The 18,711-nt window shown below is 45.3% G+C and overlaps 3 protein-coding genes and 1 non-coding gene across 4 annotated transcripts; 2 read left to right on the plus strand and 2 right to left on the minus strand.

Annotated features, from left to right (window-relative positions):
• Positions 1-10,357: 10,357 nt before the first annotated feature.
• b4gat1 (beta-1,4-glucuronyltransferase 1) lies at positions 10,358-13,176 on the minus strand. The gene is made up of 2 exons (XM_047040748.1): positions 11,681-13,176; positions 10,358-11,505 (listed from the first exon to the last, which is right to left on the minus strand). The coding sequence occupies exons 1-2, from the start codon at positions 12,779-12,781 to the stop codon at positions 11,314-11,316; spliced, it is 1,293 nt and encodes a 430-aa protein (XP_046896704.1). The 5' UTR covers positions 12,782-13,176; the 3' UTR covers positions 10,358-11,313.
• A 188-nt stretch (positions 13,177-13,364) lies between these two features.
• Positions 13,365-13,446, plus strand: trnas-gcu. The gene has a single exon. It is a non-coding gene; the product is annotated as a tRNA-Ser (tRNA).
• A 157-nt stretch (positions 13,447-13,603) lies between these two features.
• Positions 13,604-16,248, minus strand: pfdn2 (prefoldin subunit 2). Its single transcript, XM_047040829.1, has 4 exons — positions 16,083-16,248; positions 15,386-15,474; positions 14,987-15,110; positions 13,604-14,412 (listed from the first exon to the last, which is right to left on the minus strand). Exons 1-4 carry the CDS (start codon positions 16,161-16,163, stop codon positions 14,224-14,226), a joined length of 483 nt encoding a protein of 160 aa, XP_046896785.1. The 5' UTR covers positions 16,164-16,248; the 3' UTR covers positions 13,604-14,223.
• Positions 16,249-16,440: 192 nt separating this feature from the next.
• Positions 16,441-18,291, plus strand: nit1 (nitrilase 1). Its single transcript, XM_047040792.1, has 6 exons — positions 16,441-16,541; positions 16,794-17,024; positions 17,148-17,251; positions 17,326-17,462; positions 17,671-17,796; positions 17,907-18,291. The coding sequence occupies exons 1-6, from the start codon at positions 16,450-16,452 to the stop codon at positions 18,174-18,176; spliced, it is 960 nt and encodes a 319-aa protein (XP_046896748.1). The 5' UTR covers positions 16,441-16,449; the 3' UTR covers positions 18,177-18,291.
• The last annotated feature ends 420 nt before the right edge of the window (positions 18,292-18,711 follow it).

An 18,711-nucleotide genomic window follows, 5' to 3' on the forward strand; every position in this document is an offset into this window, starting at 1 on the left:
GTGAACCTAGAACCCCTCATGGGCGTACCAGATTAGGAGTCCTGATGTGTTTGTGTCCACATAGGTACTCGTCAGGTAAAGAGTTACACAATATGTGCTTTAGGATATCAGTCTAGAAAACAGATTAGCTTCTTTTTTCAATTTTCAATTCCTGATAAAAGTTACCTTACACAATTAAAAGACTGACTATAAAACTATCTACAATTATGTTTTTTTCTCATTTTGCTTGCAGAACAAAACAATATTGAATCTGTAGCCTATAATACTGACACAAGTAAAGAAGAAAAGATAGATTAGATATTAAAGATAATATTAAACCAGCAGCTTTGACAGACACTATGGCTTAACTATAAACATTAGGGCCCCATTGTGTGCAGGTATAGTTAACAGTGAAGTCAGCAAAAATATCAGATTAGAAAACTACTCATATTAAGCTTCTTTAATCGTGTGTAAACAATTTGATATTGTGTCATATATTAGTTTGAGTATCTGTTTAGTTGTTAAACACGTTATACATGTTACATGTAGAAAGACACATTTACAGCACCAAAAAGGTATACAATTGGGTGTGTAATTGGATTTAGTATTTACCTCAGCACTGTAACCAAATATAATATTTGTGCATGCAAACTCCCTGAGCAAATCTTTAAGAGTGATATCAATGTTTGACTTAAAAAAAAAAATTGTGTCCAGCATAACTTTAATTAAATATACTTATGATTGTGGACAAATTAAGGTTAACAATATCCTCCACATACGGCATACAAAGAGACAAGGAAGAATACATTTCAAAGCTAGAGGTGTGTGTGTGTGTGTGCTTGTCATCACTTTGTTTGCGTGTGGACGGTGTGTCAGTGTAACACATGTATGCGTGTGTGCATGCGTGTCACTAATGTGTGACATCTTAACAGCACTCGCATGTTGGTTGGTGGGGGTTAGGGGAGGGAAGTGTGGGGGGAGGAGGGGGAGGAGGGGGAGGCAGCCAAGAGCAGATCATGTCCTCTCTAAGCTGATTCTCTCAGGTTTCAGACATTTCCTTGCCACCCTAACCCCGGTGCCCCGGATCCATCCTCATATATCCGAGTTGGAAAGACAAACAAATCCGTAGTGTTTGTTAAGACTCAGAGCTGATCCATTGGGGAGTGCGACTCAACGTTTTAGATTGGGAATGTGCGGGTGTGTGTGAGGACACCTTACAGGTCCTGTCGGAACGCTGGCGAGCTGCGTAAACTACAGTCAGTTCCAGTCCAGCTGCATCTCAGTAGAACTCCAACAGAATCCCAGTAGAACCTGCTAGACCACTGGTGCTGGTCAACCACTGATTTTCCATCATGGTCAACATGTCATCTAGCCTCCGGTTACCCTCCCAATGCCTGTAGCAGTCTTCATCCACCTCCAAACCACTCACCATTATCACCCCTGGAGACCATGTTGCTCTTACCCCTCTGTCCCCTCCTGTACCCCCCCCCCCTTTCAAAAAGAGCCCCCAAAACCCTCAATCTGTTAACACTTTTGGAGCAGACTGGAGCCACAATCTGCTTAACCTCTCACAAGCCCCCTTAGCATGGGATGAATCATAAAATTAGGACGGGATGAAGAGATGGCGATCTGCCTGTGTGTGTGTGTGTGACAGAGAGAAGGAGAGAGAGAGAGAGAGTATTAGTGTGTGTGTGTGTGTGTGTGTGACAGACAGAGAGAGAGAGAGGAGAAAGAGCAGCTTTTTTAATTCTATTGATTTATTTCTGCCATTCTCAGAAAGATTTTTTATTCTACAGGGAGAGTTGTCACCACTGTGTTAGTCAGGAGCAGACTGGTAGGGCTTTCCTCAGCAAAGCACACAGTTGCTTCATTGTATTTCTCAAATAATTCAGCTAGCCTAACCAAAATCCCATCGTGTTTTAGTTGACATTATTTATTGTCAGTCGGCTATGACATTCTACAAATATATATTTGTATTATTATAGTTTTTTTGTCTACTAAGGGTATATTTTTTTAACAATGTATTTCTTTATTAATTTATTTAACAATTTATGCATACATTTTCAAAATGACTATTCATCCCATGTGTGAACAATATTCTGTCCTTCAACAATGACAAGAGTTAACTGAAGCATTAGATGATATTTTGCACATTATACTGTACAAGTTTTGTAATCTTACAAGTCTACCACCTATGCATACCTCCTCCTCCTTCCACCTCCTCAGACAATCTTCTCTCACCTCCCTCTCCTTCTCCTCCTCCCCACCCCCACCCCCTCCTCCCCCTCCTCCTCCCACCTCCTCTTGAGGACCAAGGGCAGTGGAATTGAAACCCCACTTGGCATAATTAATTAGAAGCTTAAACAGAAGGATCCTGCTTAAAAATGAGCTGTTGATTTTGCCAAGAGGCAATGCAGGGGGTGTGTGTGTGTGAGGGTGCGTGTGAGGGGGGGGAGTATTACCATTCTGTATAAATACACAGAAACACAATTAACAAGCAACTGGGAGGAGAACTAATTAGTATTATCTCCTTATCATCAACCAACCCCTATTGCCAAAGAAAATGAGGTCAAAACACAAGCGCTGTCGCACATACACATTTACACACACACACACACACACACACACACACACACACACACACACACACACACACACACACACACACACACACACACACACACACACAATAACAAGCTCAGAAAAGCACACACACACGCACACAACAAGCTCAGGAGAAAACACACACTGAAAATACTAATTCCCTCGAGGCAAATGTTTAGGAGGGCTAATTACAAACTAATTTGCAACTCTATAGCATTATCCTCCCAGACAAGCCCCCCTCTCAACACACACACCACACACACACGCCCTGTGTTATCCTAGGTCTACCTAACACCTCTTCCCTGAAGGCATGAACCAAACAAACAACAGTCACTTCCGCTTCATTGCAAGGAGACAGGATACAAATCTCTTATCTCTACGTAGACGATGGGTAAACACAGGTGATACTAGTAAGTCAGAGACAATTACTGATGTTGGATTTCCCAGTGGGCATGGAAGACTTGTCGTAACCAAATCCACCTAAGATAATCACCTGGATACTTAAGGGAAATGAAATTACTGATAATCCATGTGGATGTGTTGTAATAGACCTGTCAACTGTAACATCCATGTCCCTTCTTCAGACAGTGGTTTTGGTGGTGATGATTTTAACATTTCTTCTCACAGGAGAAAGATGATGCTGAGAGTTAACTATGTCTTCACTGCGTTTAACTTGTGCCATTGTGTTCAGTCGATGCATGGTAACACAAAAGAGATTAGACTTCTCTAAAATACAATTCTATTTTATTTGCCCTTGCCTTACTGTTTTCACATGCCATCATTATCACAAAACACTACTCCTAACCCTAACCCATAACTCTACTACCTAACACCACCCCTACGTAATGATGCCCCTGTCTGATCATTGTTGTGAAACTATTCCGCATCAATTCTTGCTCCTACCCTACAGTAATGCTATCCTGATTCAGACATCTGAAAATCCCTTTCAGCACTGAAACAAAGGGAAAGCTCCTACAACAGAAACCAGTGCCAGAGAACCCAAAAGCTGACAAGAGTTTAAACAACAAGATGTTCTTTTCAACTTCAGTTAACTCACAGGCCATCAAGTACCTTCACAGTCTACACAGACACACACCTGTACCCCCCCACACACACACAAACACACACGCACACCGTGTAAAAATATACTTCCAGACAGTACAATGACACCTGATTATCATCTTCTCTCAGAGGATCAGCTTAGGCAGCTCCCTCGCTCCGGTCAGCTCCCAGATAAGCCCTCGGAGGCTGGAAATAGACGAGCGATCGTCTTCTGCGGAGGCCGTGTTTGTTTGTTTGACTCTCCTGCGGGCCTTGGCCTTCTTGGGAGTGATTAACCTCTGGAAGGTAACCACACGGAGATGGCTGACATAACGTTGAATGTGATTATCGACTTTGAGGGGCATCTTGAACGCTTCACCCCTACCTTCGCACCCTGCCCCTCCACCCTGAATGTAGATAGAACACTGGACTGATAGTGGGGAAATATGTCCAAAATGACTTTGATACTGTTTTATAGGGTAAAGCACAAATGTGTTGTTTGCATGTTTTTCTTTTTTTTGTTGGGGGACTTTGAACTTTCAACATCAAGCACAGAGTGTCACTGAATTGTGACTTATTCATTTACATGTATTCATTTAGTGGACCTTTTTATCCAAAGTGACTTCCAAGAGAGAGCTTTGCAAAAGTGCATAGGTCACTGATCATAACACCAAGATATCCCCAACCATTGCAGGTAGCCAAACATGAAGGATACATTGTGGGAAAAAAATTAAAATACGTGCCAAAGGGAAGAACTATGAGAGCATGTAGTTAAAAGAGTTACAATTAAACAACATTAACCTCAAACAAGTACAAGAGTGTACCTGTACAAAAATAAGCAGCAGTAAAAATATTTCACTGTGAGTACATTCATTTTCAATCAGTTACAGCTAACCAACAAGAGCAACAAGTCTTAAAGTAAGAGTCATTGTAATCCTGGAGGAAACTAAGATAATGTCCTGAAAATCGTTTCCTAGGTACCGTTGCATTCCCGGAACATATTAGAGTTATTTGTGTCCTTAACATGAATTCAACAGAATTGTAAGCGGAAGTAGATGTATAAAAACCTTTCTCAAACAAACGCCCCTGCCTCCTAGCTGTCCCATGATATAACAGGTGTCTTTGGAGTTGTTTAGGAATGCTAAAGGGCTTAAAGGTAGGATTTATCCTCACCTAATACTTTAATGCCCATTCATTCCTGCCTCTGTGACATAGCTCCCTCCCCGCTGATCTTCTCCTCCTGGCCCCACCCCTCTGGCATGCCCCAATGGGTATTGTCATCTGTCAATGTCAGACATTAAGATGTGCTCCATACATGACACAAATGTAGCTTTGGGTGCACTTGATTTAGTTTACCCACGAAACAATTAGCAAAAAAAAACAACAACAAAAAACACCTCAGAAACTGTCAGGTGATCCTTGCAGACAGCTGGCAAACTTAGGATTCATTTTACTAATAAATGAAAATGTTTGCGAAAGTTGGTGATTACCCCTTTACAGCAATACCATAATAGATTATAGAATGTTTATGTACAGGTTTTCTTCTTTGGCGCATGCCATTAAAGCACATGACTCTACTGACTGTATATCACTGGCAATCCGCCTGATCATCTGAGAGTGTCAAGAGGATGTCCGAGCGGTGGGTTTGGAAAACAGCCTGTTCGTTGGATCATGGGCCCCCTCATCTGTTACTCAACAGACAAAGGAGACTTATCTCACTGTGGCTCGGTGTGTGTGGTGTGTGTGTGTGTGTGTGTGTGTGTGTGTGTGGTGTGTGTGTGTGTGTGTGTGTGTATGTCAGCCCACAGCTGTACCCGTGTCTATGTTTGCCTGCCCTAGTGTGTCCCTGTGTTCTCTGTTTAAGAGGTTCACCTGCTTCCTGTTGAACGTCTGTCCATTGTCTCGTTAGTGTTGTTTGCGTCCACCTGTGTTTTGTCACGGTTGCTGTTTAAGTCCCTGTTAACTACTTGGTCAGTCATTGTTCTTAGCATGTAGCATGCTTCTGGTTCCCTGTCTATATTTCCTAGGTGCATATCCACTGTGGTATTTCTTCTTCTTTGTTTTGTGAATCCTGCCACTGTGTCTCCTTGCGCTTGGGTCCAGACAGTGTACTGGGGATTTCTAATAGGAAAGAAATCGATGGTTGCTATGAAAGGATTAAAATGCTTTCTTACTTTAATTACAGGTGTTTTATCAGTAGATCCTTGGATAATTGGTCTATAACAGCCAGGGCTTGGTGGTTAAATGAATGACATGGATAGGGTACAGAGTGACTTATATACTATGAAGTAAACAAGTACAAATATCCTTTCCATGGAATTTTCCATGTGTGTGTGGAGGGCATGTGGGGTGTGTGTGTGTTTGTGTGTGTGTGTGTGTGTGTGTGTGTGTGGAGGGCAGGTGGGGTGTGTGTGTGTGTGTGGAGGGCAGGTGGGGTGTGTGTGAGTGTGTGTGGAGGGCAGGTTGGGTGTGTGTGTGTGTGTGTGAGTGTGTGTATGGAGGGCAGGTGGGGTGTGTGTGTATGTGAGTGTGTGTGGAGGGCAGGTGGGGTGTGTGTGTGTGTGTGTGTATGGAGGGCAGGTGGGGTGTGTGTGTGTGTGTGTGAGTGTGTGTGGAGGGCAGGTTGGGTGTGTGTGTGTGTGTGTGTATGGAGGGCAGGTGGGGTGTACGTGTGTGTGTGTGGAGGGCAGGTGGGTTGTCAGCAGGACAGGTTTAAAGCCCAAGCAGTCAGAGCTCCCTGGGCGCAGGGCTTACTGGCAGGGTGATATGTGTGCCAGGTCATGTCTCTCAGGGTTACCCGCTCCCGACACTGCCACTGGACACCTTCTAAGCCTTCCCCTGTTTAAGTGCATCGGTTCCCCTGCTCCAGGACCATGCAGGTGTGAGTTGAGCTGGCGGGCTGTTGTCATTGGACATGCCTGTAATGCTCTGACTCTCCCTCAGCTCATCTTTGACTCACATGACCACACCAGAACATGCATGCACGCTAACATACACACAACATGCATAGAAGTCCTGGTTGTGATGAGGTTCTGTGTTTTTTCTATTTTCTTTTTCTTGAATGGCCTCAATCGTTACTTTTTTTTGTCAAGTAATTTGAATGAAAGAACTCTGAATGACTGACAACAATTATCAAGTTGAAGTTTGGATTGAAACCATCCTTGTAACTTACTTTCCAACATTTGTAGTTCAAACAGATTTGTGTTTGACTTTGAGTCTCAACAGAAATGATCTGGGTTATTCAAATCAAATCAAATGTATTTGTATAGCGCTTTTTACACGCAAGCATGTCACAGAGGGCTTCACATGCGCCCCTAGAACTGCCCTTCAGCCAACTAAACCCTCAAGGAAGACAAGGAAAAACTCCCAGAAAAACTCCCAACAGGAGAAAAAATTGAAGAAACCTTGGGAGAAGCAAATCAGAGAGGGGTCCCCTCCTCCAGAGAAGGTTGGTGAAAGAGAGGAGCAGAACACAGGCTAAACATAGTCATACAGTGTCAATGGGTTTTGAAACACCAAAATCCATTGTTCATTATTCCCAACTCTTTGTCCGTAATCACATGCAAAGGCAATCAGGGCTTGTTGAATCTGCCTTTCCAGTCAAGTGGTTCCAAATGAGCTGTCACCGTAGGAAGCTGTGACCGTACATGGCATGCAAGAAGCCCCCTGATTGTGTCAGGTCATTTAGACAGCAGTCAAACATGCTACGTTACACGATCAGCTCGTTGAACCGATGTCCTCTAGTCCTCTAGGGTCACCGACCCTTTGGATCCCCTATCGGTAAGTGACCCGTGAAACAGGACCTCTTGTAAGATGGCACCAAATTCAGCATGTTTTGCCGCTTAATAAAACTGACATCTTTCACCCTACAACCCCCCCCCTACTTCCTCATCCTCTCCCTCCTCTCCCTCCTCATCCTCCTCATCCTCCTCATCCTCCTCATCCTCCTCCCCCTCCTCACCCTCCTCATCCTCCTCTCCGTCCTCATCCTCCTCTCCCTCCTCACCCTCCTCATCCTCCTCTCCCTACTTCCTCCTCCTCTCCTTCCTCTCCCTCCTCTCCCTCCTCATCCTCCTCATCCTCCTCATCCTCCTCATCCTCCTCCCCCTCCTCACCCTCCTCATCCTCCTCTCCGTCCTCATCCTCCTCTCCCTCCTCACCCTCCTCATCCTCCTCTCCCTACTTCCTCCTCCTCTCCTTCCTCTACCTCCTCTCCCTCCTCATCCTCCTCTACCTCCTCTCCCTCCTCATCCTCCTCTCCCTCCTCTACCTCCTCCTCCTCCTCTCCTCCTATACTTCTTCTCTGTTCTCTTTCCATCTTCCTCCTCCTCCTCTTGTCTCCCCTTCCTCCTCCCCCTCCTTCCTCATCCTCCTCTTGTGTTCTCCTCAACTAGCGTGCGACTAATCTAGACGTCGAGAGGAAGGCCTCCTGCCAGTGAGTGCTGGCAGGACAGCACTAATTGCTTGTGTCGTAAAGCTCCCTGACCCAAATAAAGCCGCGTTCCCCAAAGCTGCTGAGATAAACCCCACTTTACCTCACCAAACCTGCTTAATGCCTCTTCTTATCCATGCTAGCCCCCCCCCCCCTCTCCAGCCTTCTGCCACTCTAACACCCTGGAGGGGCGGACTGAGCGGTGGGGGGGGGGGGGAGGGGGGGACGGAGGTGGAGGGAAAGACCTGGATGGGGAGAGCCCTGGATGGGGAGAGACATGGAGGGGAAAAGGTTAATGAGGAGCAGTGAGACTGGGAGGAAGAGGAAGGAAACGGTGCTATGTGACTGCTCATGAAGCCGCCAGACGAAGAGGGATGAACAGATTGATGAGACAGACCAGACAGATAGATAAATAGATGCTTTTCTCTGCGTGCATCTCCACCTTGCATGTTTCTCAGCCACACTCATTCTGGCTTAGCCACAGCACACACTGACCGTCCGGTGGCTAACCCTACACGTGACACACACCGACACACAGCGAGCCAACTGACTTCAAACCAGCAGCTTACTTCTCCTTTAGAAGTGTGTAGAAGTGTGTACAGAATATCTGGGAAACCATGAAAAAATATTCAACTGGGCCCCTTTATAAACATGTAGTATTCAGTCATGTAATCCCTGCATTCCGTACTTTTAGACTTTTCTCATAGGTGAATGAATGACCCTTATAGTTGATTAACGCACACACGCACAGGGGTAAGGAGAGACGCCCACACGACTAGTTTCATTAAACAGTAGGAGAGCTGTTCCTTGGGGTTCCTCCTTGTTACATTGACCAGAACTGCCTCAAACCGACGAGCACTTACAGCACTGTACATTTGTCCAACATTGTTACCGGGTCCTAACACATACGTCCTCTCTCTTCCCTGCTGTCCTTCAGTTTCGCCTCAGAGCTGTGTCTGGCCTGACAGCTCAGTGTCCACCTTTAGCCTGATCATAGCGTAGTGAGATTAGGAGACACTTCGGAGTTCACTCCTATGCAGAGCTTAATTACACAACAGGAGCTTTTAATTGGATGTGGGCCTGTAACACGCCAAGGACCAGGTGTCACATTCTTAGAGGTTTAGAGGGCTGGACATATATAAACCTCTGAGACATGTTGTGAGCTTCTGTCCCGCTGTTTAGTCCCAGAGACTCAGATACAACACTTACAATTTGAGTGTTCTGTGATAATCTCCTCTGTCGGCAGCCATTTGTTATGTAGGCGAGTTTAGTTCTAGGTCCAGTGTGTCTATGAAGATTGGACAAGAGCAGACTGCAGCGTATCATCCGCACTGCTGAGAAGGTGATCGGCTGCAATCTGCCTTCCCTCGAGGATCTGCACACCTCGAGGTCCCTGAGGCGAGCGAGGAAGATTGTGGCCGACCCCTCCCACCCTGGACACTCCCTGTTCCAGCTACTCCCCTCCGGCAGAAGGCTGCGGTCCATCAAGACCAAAACCTCACGCCACAAGAACAGTTTCTTCCCATCCGCTGTTGGCCTCTCTAACAAGGCCAAGGACTCACACTGACTTTAAATCACAATCTGCACAATGACACCCTGCACATTGCAATTTGCACTATTGTATTGTTTGCACTATCTGTATTTTTAGGTTAGATTGTTAATTAGGGCTACTTATATTTTATTTTTTATTCCCCTTAGTATTAGCTAGACTTTGCTCCTTTTGTATAGTTAATCCACATATTTAAGTTCCAATATTCCTATATGTTTAATGTATGCACCTCCCTGCCAAAGTAAATTCCTTGTTTGTGCAAATACTCATGGCGAATAAAATCCCTTCTAATTCTGATTGAAATTGATTCTCGAGTTTGAATCTAGAGTACAGAGATTCTAAGGTGGAAGGGTTAGCTGAATACAGTTTTCACACCTGATAAAAATGTTTGGAAATTTAGCTGAAGGACGCTTTCCTGCTCAGTATAGAGGCTTGGTTTTCCAGGTGAGGCTGAGCGGTTAGGTAATCGGCTAATACTCAGAAGGTTGCCGGTTCGATTCCCGGCCGTGAAAAATGACGTTGTGTCTTTAGGCCAGGCACTTCCCCCTACTTGCCTCGGGGGGTATGTCCTTGTACTTACTGTACGTCGTTCTGGGTAAGAGTATCTAAATGTAAGTGACTAAATGTAAATGTAAGTGCCCCCTCTAGTGGACAAAACATAAAATAGCTCTGTGATGCTGAGACTGAAATAAGATACAGGAATGACAGAAAATATCAGTTTTACTTGTTATCTAGAAACCCAGACATATGGAATCATTCAAACATCTGTTTTATTAATATAATTCTTAAATAACTGCATTCTCAAAATGGGAAATTATGGTATTTTTTTTTACAACAAAATATTACACTCTAATAACAGTGTGCTGATGATGCATGTAAAAATCACACCAAAATAAAAATGTACAATATGTATTATTTGTTGAACAACTTTTGTGTTTTCCCATAGTTTATATTATTCTGCTACAGTCACTTCTGTGGGTCTACAAAGTCCATCAGCAGTACACTGCATTAATCCAACACATGAGAAAGACGTTTCGAATGGCACCTGCAACACTTGACACACAAGTAAAACATAACGTAAACATTTATAAATAAAAGCATTCCTTTGTAAATTCATCAGTAGTAAAAAAAAGTTGTCATAGATTTGATAGCTTAGCCTTATACTATTGCATATAACTTAACTGTTTTTCAGTGTCATGTGTGGTATAATACTAATAAATATTTTTCTGATTTACTGTATTTCTTGTATTAGCTTCCAGTGTAGTGTCATAAGACATCTTATGCCTGGATACACTCTGGCAGGGGGAGGGGGGCGGTGCCCATCTTAGAACAACACTGTAGAATCAGTGTGCATCAGTAATCTGACAGAAATGTGTTGGGACTTTTAGAGAACAGGCTGTTGTTCACACTTGGTTCAACACACTGAAAGAAGACATTGTTTTGTTATTATTATTGTTTTTGTTGCCATCTAGTGGTTGATCTACTTGGATTGATTGGCACATTGTGTGTGTGTGTGTGTGTGTGTGAGCGAGAAAGCACTGTATAAACGGTTCATGTTCTGCGGTCTTGTATGGTTGTAGTGGTGCCAGACCAGATCTACGGAGGAAGGGGGCTGGGTTAAGAGGAAGGGGGGCGGGGTTAAGAGGAAGGGGGGCGGGGTTAAAATGAAGGGGGGCGGGGTTAAGAGGAGTGGGGTGGGGTCAACCCCTCAGCACCGTCGAGGGGACGACGGATACTTGCTCTTCAGACCCTCCTTGAAGCTGCGGAACAGCAAGCGGTTCCGTCGGTTCTCCTCGTCCTTCTTGGCGTGGAACTCTCCCTGGACCTTGAAGCCCTGGTGCACCACGAAAGCGGAAGTCAGAACGGAGAACCTGTAGCCCGCCACGTGGAGCTCACAGGCCTGGGGGAGGGGGGAGGGGGGGTAAGAGTTATTTATAGATATGTTTATGACAGGTGGGTGAGATAAAAAGCGAATGTAATTGTATGCCCGTGTTCCATTTTGCCTCACACCCACCCACCCACACACACCCACACACAGTCGTACACCCAGGACACCCAGGTTTGGACGCCTCTACCTGGCTGATACGGTTGAAGCCGTACTGCCTGAAGCTCTCGTCGTACAGAGGCACGCTGCGGGGCCCGATGTAGAAGGGCTCCCAGGGGTCCGTCCAGCTGAGGGTGTAGGCCACCTCCAGGGGCCCCGCCCCTCGGGCGTGGCGATTCACCCACTGGGAATAGTTGGTGGGGGCCTGGCATCGTGGGCACAGCTCCTCGTAGAAAGGTCGCACCTCGCCCACCTGGTAAAGCTGGACCAGTTCCGACTTGGTGGCGGGCATCTTCCTGGTGTGTCGGATCTCGAAGGCGGGCATCACGAAGACCTCGTCTGACAGGGGCTCGCGCCTCGTCACCATGGCGAGGAACTGTGGGTGCAGGTCGGCGCTGGGCACCATGTCGATGTCGATGACCAGGATGTAGGATGCGTCCGTGCCGCCCCGGGCCACGTTCCGAAGGAGGTTGTTGGGGTAGGAGACGTTGCTCCCAATGGCGTAGTTCTTGAATTGATCCCTGTGGGTCTCTAGGCGGGCAAAGACCGCATCGCAGTCCTCCAGCCCCAAAAAGTGTTCCCGGTCCTGGTCAGGGAAGCTGGCCATCTCCCCCGAGTGGCACACCAAGTGGAAGTCCACCAAGGATTGGATCTGGGGGCAGAAGGTGCTGAGCGCGTAAACCAGGGCTGTGGCAAACTTGGCATCTTGTCCGTGTGCAAATATGGCCACCGACAGAGGGTTTTGCCAGCGTTCCATGAGAGAGTCCAGGTGATGTAGGTTGTTGATGGTCGTGTGCGTGGCCAGGGCCAAGATATTTGCGCTGGGGTCTGCTCCTGGCTTATGATTAGTTGAAAAGTCGCTCTTGATCAAGTTCTTGTACACGCGGTATTGTCCGCTGCTGTCGAAGATCCCCCCCGTTGACAGCGAGTATCTGAGGTGTTCCTTCCGAGTATTTTTCTCCGGGTTTCCGTTTCTCTTGCCAGAACCCCCGAAAAGTTCGGAGAAGCGGTACCGTTGCTGCTTACCGTGCAGCCTTGACAGAAAGTTCAGATAGATTATCTGTAGGAGCGCCACTATCAGTAGAGCGCTGAGCACTACCTTGAACACCGAACATTTCTTGGAGAAATGCATTCCAGAAGACTACATACAGACTGTTCGGCAAGTGAAGTCCAGTAACCAGCTAGCTGGCTATCTATCTAATGATATGTTTGGTGTGGGCTAGCCATCTTATGCTAACATAACATGTAGCTGTCGTTGTGGACATGGAAGACAATAGGGACCAGACCTACTGTTGGAATACATTGCAATGGTGTATGGGTAACGCTGCCACGAGGTTCGATACGATTATCGATAGAAAAATTATTGCCTTTTTCATATCTGAGTGTGTGTGCTTCCGTCAGGCTTCGTCCATGTCATATCAAAATCACTGAGCTAGGCTGGCTATTGCAGCGCACGTCGGTGCTCTTCAACATTTTTACCGTACTGAACCATATAGACGGGCATGTTTCACTTCTAATTCATAGCCCGAAGAATTGGACGGCAAACACAATTCCGAACACATTCCAAACACAATTCGTACAATTCCAAACAAGCTCTGCCTTCACAATGGCGGCTTACCCGCCAGGAATTGGACGGTAAAGACAATTCCGAACAAACCCTTCAATCTTCTGTTTACGGTACAAAAACTCTTCAATCCCCCGGTGGAAATTCATAGGACGAGGTGGCCGAGTGGTTAAGGCGATGGACTGCTAATCCATTGTGCTCTGCACGCGTGGGTTCGAATCCCATCCTCGTCGACACTTTTTGACACTGTACATTTTTTAGGATGGGACAAATAATTCTTATATATCTATAATTTCAGGTGTTTTTCATTGAAAAGTTGATATAGGTAAATTATCGTTCTATTGCAAGTGCTTTTAACACTACTTTATAAGAAAATATAAGGATGCAACATTTTGCCATATTGTTTATTCAAACATTAACAAAAACAAATTTTCCACATTCAACTACATGAACGTTGTGTACAGTGCATTTCAGATCCTGGGCAGCATTTATGATTTATGTTTTTTGATACAGAGTTTCCAATGAAACTGAACCGTAAGGCCTCAGAATAATTATAAACCTGTTACAATACCGCACTACTTATTTTGATGACGAGAGTAATCATCACATTCATATCCAAATGTGTTTTCTACAAGACACGAGTATGTAAACATTCCAAAATGATTAACTGTTTACAGTCATTAGACACAAAGTGTTAACATCAGCTAAACGCATACAAGGCTTATGGATCCATTTCAATATGATGACAACCAGTGAAACACTGACTTTAAGAAGGTTTCTCTCAAAACAATCACGGAACAAACCAGTCTAAACAGAAAACACCTTTTATTTGAACCTAAATCCAATGTTCTGGAAACCCAATCCCAACAGCAAGACATTGGTGATGTTGTCTTTCATTCATGCATGACACTTGTAAATCCCCGTCCTTTTTAAAATGCTGTCTAGGATCTGTACTGATGTTGCATGTGGCACAATTTCCCTACATAACCAAATGCTTCTAACTGCTAACCCTATGAAACTAGAACACCAGCCCCGCCTTTAGACCCGCCCCCTTCGCTGTCCTTATCGGAGGATGATGCTGATTTGCCCTGATCCTCTCCTTCTCCCACCAATCGGATGTTGTAGCGTTCCCTGTACTCTGTGAGTTCTCGGCCCTTCGTCTGCATCTGTGTATTGAGGGACTCGACGATCTTCGAGATCTGTACAACAGGGAGAAAAAATAAAGAGGGAAGGCCATGGAGACGTAGGGTTAGAGTTTACAGTTTCTCGTCACTGAATCAACCTGACCACCCAGCCCGGGGGAAACCCAGTCTGGCAGTGTCTGGAGTGGACTTTAGCTCGCGTAGCTAATACTGTCAGAGGAAAAGCCATCTTAAACCAGTGTGTATGAGTAGCAACAGGCAGCTCAGTATGTAGGTGTTTCTCTGAAATATTTTACTATTGCTTGTTCTTCTACAGGTACAGTCCTGCACTTTTTTGTGGTTCATGTTGTTTTAATTTGTAACTTGTAAAACTGCATGCTCTTATGGGTCTTCCCTTTTGGCACTTGTTTAGTTTTTTCACAATGTATGCTTCATGTTTTGGCTGCTTGCAATGTTTGGGACTACCTCGTTGTTATGATCAGTGACATATGCTCTTTTGTAAAGCTCTCTCTTGGAAGTCGCTTTGGATAAAGGCGTCTGCTAAATGCATGAATGTAATGTAATGTAATCTTAAACCACAGTGCGTATGAGTAGCAACAGGCAGCTCAGTATGTAGGTGTTTCAGTCGCACCTGTTCCTTGTTGCTTTCTAATGCAGGTAGAACCTCCTTCACGGTCCTCTCCACCAGCACGCCCCCCACCAGCCTGAAGCACTTCCTAGTAGGGTCCACATCTTTCAGGGTTTCGATGACTAAGCTAGAGAACACAGGCATTAAACAAGACGTAAAAGGTGAGAGCCGAGCAAAGCGAAAGATCCATTTTCAAACAATATGAGATAAGTCTCTTACTGCTTACTAATACTAAGTATCCTTGTCTTGTTTATGTTTGCACATAGAACAGGTGAAGGTCATTTATCTAGCTTGATCTCAAACAGTGCATTGGGTGAAGGGTACTTCTTTAGGTGACTGACTTTGGTAGCAAACTGAGTCTATAAGAGGTGTTTCAGATAGATACATAGGTAAAGGTGGTACCTGTGCTCGTTAATCTCCATGTCCAGTTCCGTAGCCTTTGAGGCCATACTGCGCTGCTCCTGACGCATTCTCTGAAAGGAGGCCACAACCTACACACACAAATCTAATCACAATCTTACACAAATGTGACTCATTGTATTTCTCTGTGGCCTAAACATGTTTTCTAGATGTAGCTTTGTCTGTAATGAACCCAACGTAAAGCGAGAAGAGACTAAACACATTATATCTGGATTGATTTGTCATCTAGCTAGATTGACGCTGCTGTACGGAGCCAGGCTACGTTTTGAAGCTCTTTGCCCAGGCAAAAATAGCATATTTGCTTGCTCAGCACCAAGTCCTGGCCTCATTCTTATAAATTATAGACAGGGTGCGACTCTGATCCTATGCACTTAAAACCATGTCACACTCTGAGTATTTTAAGGTTGATTGAAAATCCAGTAGCATAACACAATACATAACATACAAATTGCATCCAAGTAAGTACAGTAGCTTGCTAGTTACTAAAGTGGTAAGACGCGTACTGTAGCTAACGGACACGCTAATAGGAAGCAGTGAGTGATGATGGCGACAGTAGCTAGCAAGCCAACTGGCTCTGTAAATGAATGTGTGATTTCACATAATCGGCCGGGCATACAGCTATTGAAAAGCAAGCAAACGAGTAATTTAATATTTTGTATTTTGCAGAAAGCGAGGATACCTGTTCGGCCGAGGGCCCAGACGGTTTTCCTGCGGTACTGTTAGTGGGTTTGCCACCCGTGCTGCTACTGTTCGCTGCCATCTTGGAAGGGTGTTGCTAGAGTGGGGAAGCTGAAGGCCCAGACTTACTGTCTTGAGCTGTCTCATGTGATTGCCTGAAAAGAAAATCCTTCATGCTACGCATTGACCGCATAGCGATGTTTGCCGTTAATCGAGTGTTTTTCCTTGTGTAGTAAAAGGCGACATATTTGCCGTTTTGATTTTTTTAAGGAGTTTCAAGTACGTGCCTGCTTGTGTGGGAGATTTAATATGACAGCTTGAACTTCGTCAGATATACTGTTTTTTTTTTTTTAACCAGCAGCAACTCAATGCTTGCGCTCAGGTGCACCTTGAGAATTCGGGTGAAGCAAGTGTGCTTTCGGGCGTCTTCAAGATTGAGCTGCATCCGACTTCAACACAGGTAGTCTAACAAGACACGTATATTAGGCAATGCATTACATATTGTTAGAAGGGAACTGTTTACAACAGCGTAACAACATTCCAGTTCATTGTCTGGAATTTTAAGCCAGTAACTAATTAACCCGCAGTTAATTCTTCTTCAAACGGATTAAATACTTGGTCACTGACCAATTTAACCAGTTATATTTTGCTTTCATTACTTTTCAGCTCTTTATCCACGTTTGACTTTTTCTCTCATCCCGTCTTACTCCAGGATGTCGTCCTCCATTCCAGTTGCAGCTGTGTGCCAGGTGACAGCAACCCCAGACAAGGAGGCCAACTTCTCCGCCTGCAGACAGTTGGTGAAGGGGGCTAAGGAAGGCGGGGCCAGCATGGTGTTCCTACCAGAAGGGTTTGACTACATAGGCTCCAGTCGAGAAGAAACATTGATGCTGTCTGAGAGTCTGTCTGGAGATATCATATCCCACTACAAACAACTGGCCAGGTATGTACCAGGTACCATATAGCCTCCAGTGGCCTAAGTTATGGACAGAGATGTTCTAGAGTGTTCCGTGCAGTTCTTTTCTGTCTGTTATTCTGTGATTCCATTCCATTCCCTCCCATCCAGTTCGTTGGGAGTGTGGCTCTCTCTTGGTGGATTCCATGAAAGAGGACATGAATGGGAGGCCGACAGACGAATCTATAACAGTCACATCATTATTAATGATCAAGGTATCACACAAACACACACACACACACACACACACACACACACACGCTCTCACACATCCTCCTTATCTCTACAGGTGAGATTGTGTCAGTGTACAGAAAGTCCCACTTGTTTGACGTTGAGCTTCCAGAGAAAGGCGTATCCCTAAGAGAGAGTGCCTTCACCATACCTGGACCGTCCCTGGTTCCCCCTGTACAAACACCCATTGGCAAGGTCTATTCCTCTCTTCAAACTCTGTGTACATTGTTGGAACGACAGCACAAAAACCCCCATAGAAATTTAAACAGAATCTGTAGTAGTTGTTCATTTCCGAGTCCAATGCAAGATTCTAGAATGTACACAGTAGAATCCGATTGAAAATCCCACAATCTAATTCAACATTCTAAGAATTGCCCTCCCTGTCTTCTTCACTGGGTTCCAGGTTGGACTGGGCATCTGCTATGATCTGAGATTCCCTGAGCTGTCATTGGCCCTGCTGCGGCAGGGGGCGGACATCCTGACCTACCCATCGGCCTTCACTGTTGCTACGGGAACAGCCCATTGGGAAGTGAGTAGAGTCAACGACACACTTCCAACCACTCCTACTTCCACACACTACCACCCCGAGGCCCTATTTCCACGTCGTAAAACAAATCACACATTTCCTTCCGCCTCCAGACATTGCTCCGTGCCCGGGCCATCGAGACGCAGTGCTTCGTCCTGGCGTCGGCCCAGGTGGGCAGGCACCACGAGAAGCGCTCGTCGTACGGCCACGCGCTGGCGGTGGACCCCTGGGGGGCGGTGATGGGGGACTGCGGAGGGGAGCAGACGGGCATGGCCCTGGTGGAGGTGGACCTGGAGAAGCTGAGGAACACCAGGAGGAACATGCCCGTCCAGCAGCACCGACGACACACCGGCTTCTACCACGGCTTAGACGAGGAGCAGTAGCCACAGAGGCCTTTTGGTGTCTTGCCGGGCTGCTTTTGTAAATAAGATTATGTTCTTAAGTGATTTGCCTGGTAAAAGTAAAATACAAAATAATAAATTCCAGAGTCAACTCAAACACTGAAGCTGTTTACACTTAGCTTACTGAACGACTGAGTGAGAAGGGTTGTGACTGTCAAACTTCCTCTAAGATCTATGCTCTCTCTGGGTTAGTATATGGGCATGGTTATTATTTTGCTGAAGCAGGGAAAGTAAATGCGACTGGTAACTTTCCTTCTTCTGCTTCTGCCTGAGGCAACACTACTGTCATGTGTCATTGAACTGAACGGTTGATTGTCCTGAACTTTCTTATAACTATATTTTGAAAAAAAAGGATTCGGAGGTCCTTGTACAGCCGAAGGGATTTAAAACCTCACCTAGGAATATTGTCAGCTACTCATTGTGTAATCAGTAGATGGTGCTGTTTGTTAATGTGTTACGTATTGTGTCAACAAGCTTTCGATTCTATTAATATTATACTTAAATGGCAAGAAAAGAT

The sequence above is a fragment of the Hypomesus transpacificus genome, chromosome 18 (genome assembly GCF_021917145.1).
Source record: "Hypomesus transpacificus isolate Combined female chromosome 18, fHypTra1, whole genome shotgun sequence".
Taxonomy (NCBI): domain Eukaryota; kingdom Metazoa; phylum Chordata; class Actinopteri; order Osmeriformes; family Osmeridae; genus Hypomesus; species Hypomesus transpacificus.

Bases quoted from the DNA above. Each gene is read 5' to 3' on its own strand.
- b4gat1 (XM_047040748.1), bottom strand. From the start codon at position 12,781: ATGCATTTCTCCAAGAAATGTTCGGTGTTCAAGGTAGTGCTCAGCGCT. The intron at 11,506-11,680 runs GTAGAGGCGTCC...CCCCTCCCCCAG, and splicing joins GCTTCAACCGTATCAGCCAG to GCCTGTGAGCTCCACGTGGC.
- pfdn2 (XM_047040829.1), bottom strand. From the start codon at position 16,163: ATGGCAGCGAACAGTAGCAGCACGGGTGGCAAACCCACTAACAGTACC. The intron at 15,111-15,385 runs GTACCACCTTTA...TGTGTTCTCTAG, and splicing joins ATGGAGATTAACGAGCACAG to CTTAGTCATCGAAACCCTGA. The intron at 14,413-14,986 runs GTGCGACTGAAA...CCTGTTGTACAG, and splicing joins TAGAAAGCAACAAGGAACAG to ATCTCGAAGATCGTCGAGTC.
- nit1 (XM_047040792.1), top strand. From the start codon at position 16,450: ATGCTTGCGCTCAGGTGCACCTTGAGAATTCGGGTGAAGCAAGTGTGC. The intron at 17,025-17,147 runs GTATGTACCAGG...CCTCCCATCCAG, and splicing joins CACTACAAACAACTGGCCAG to TTCGTTGGGAGTGTGGCTCT. The intron at 17,797-17,906 runs GTGAGTAGAGTC...TTCCGCCTCCAG, and splicing joins CGGGAACAGCCCATTGGGAA to ACATTGCTCCGTGCCCGGGC.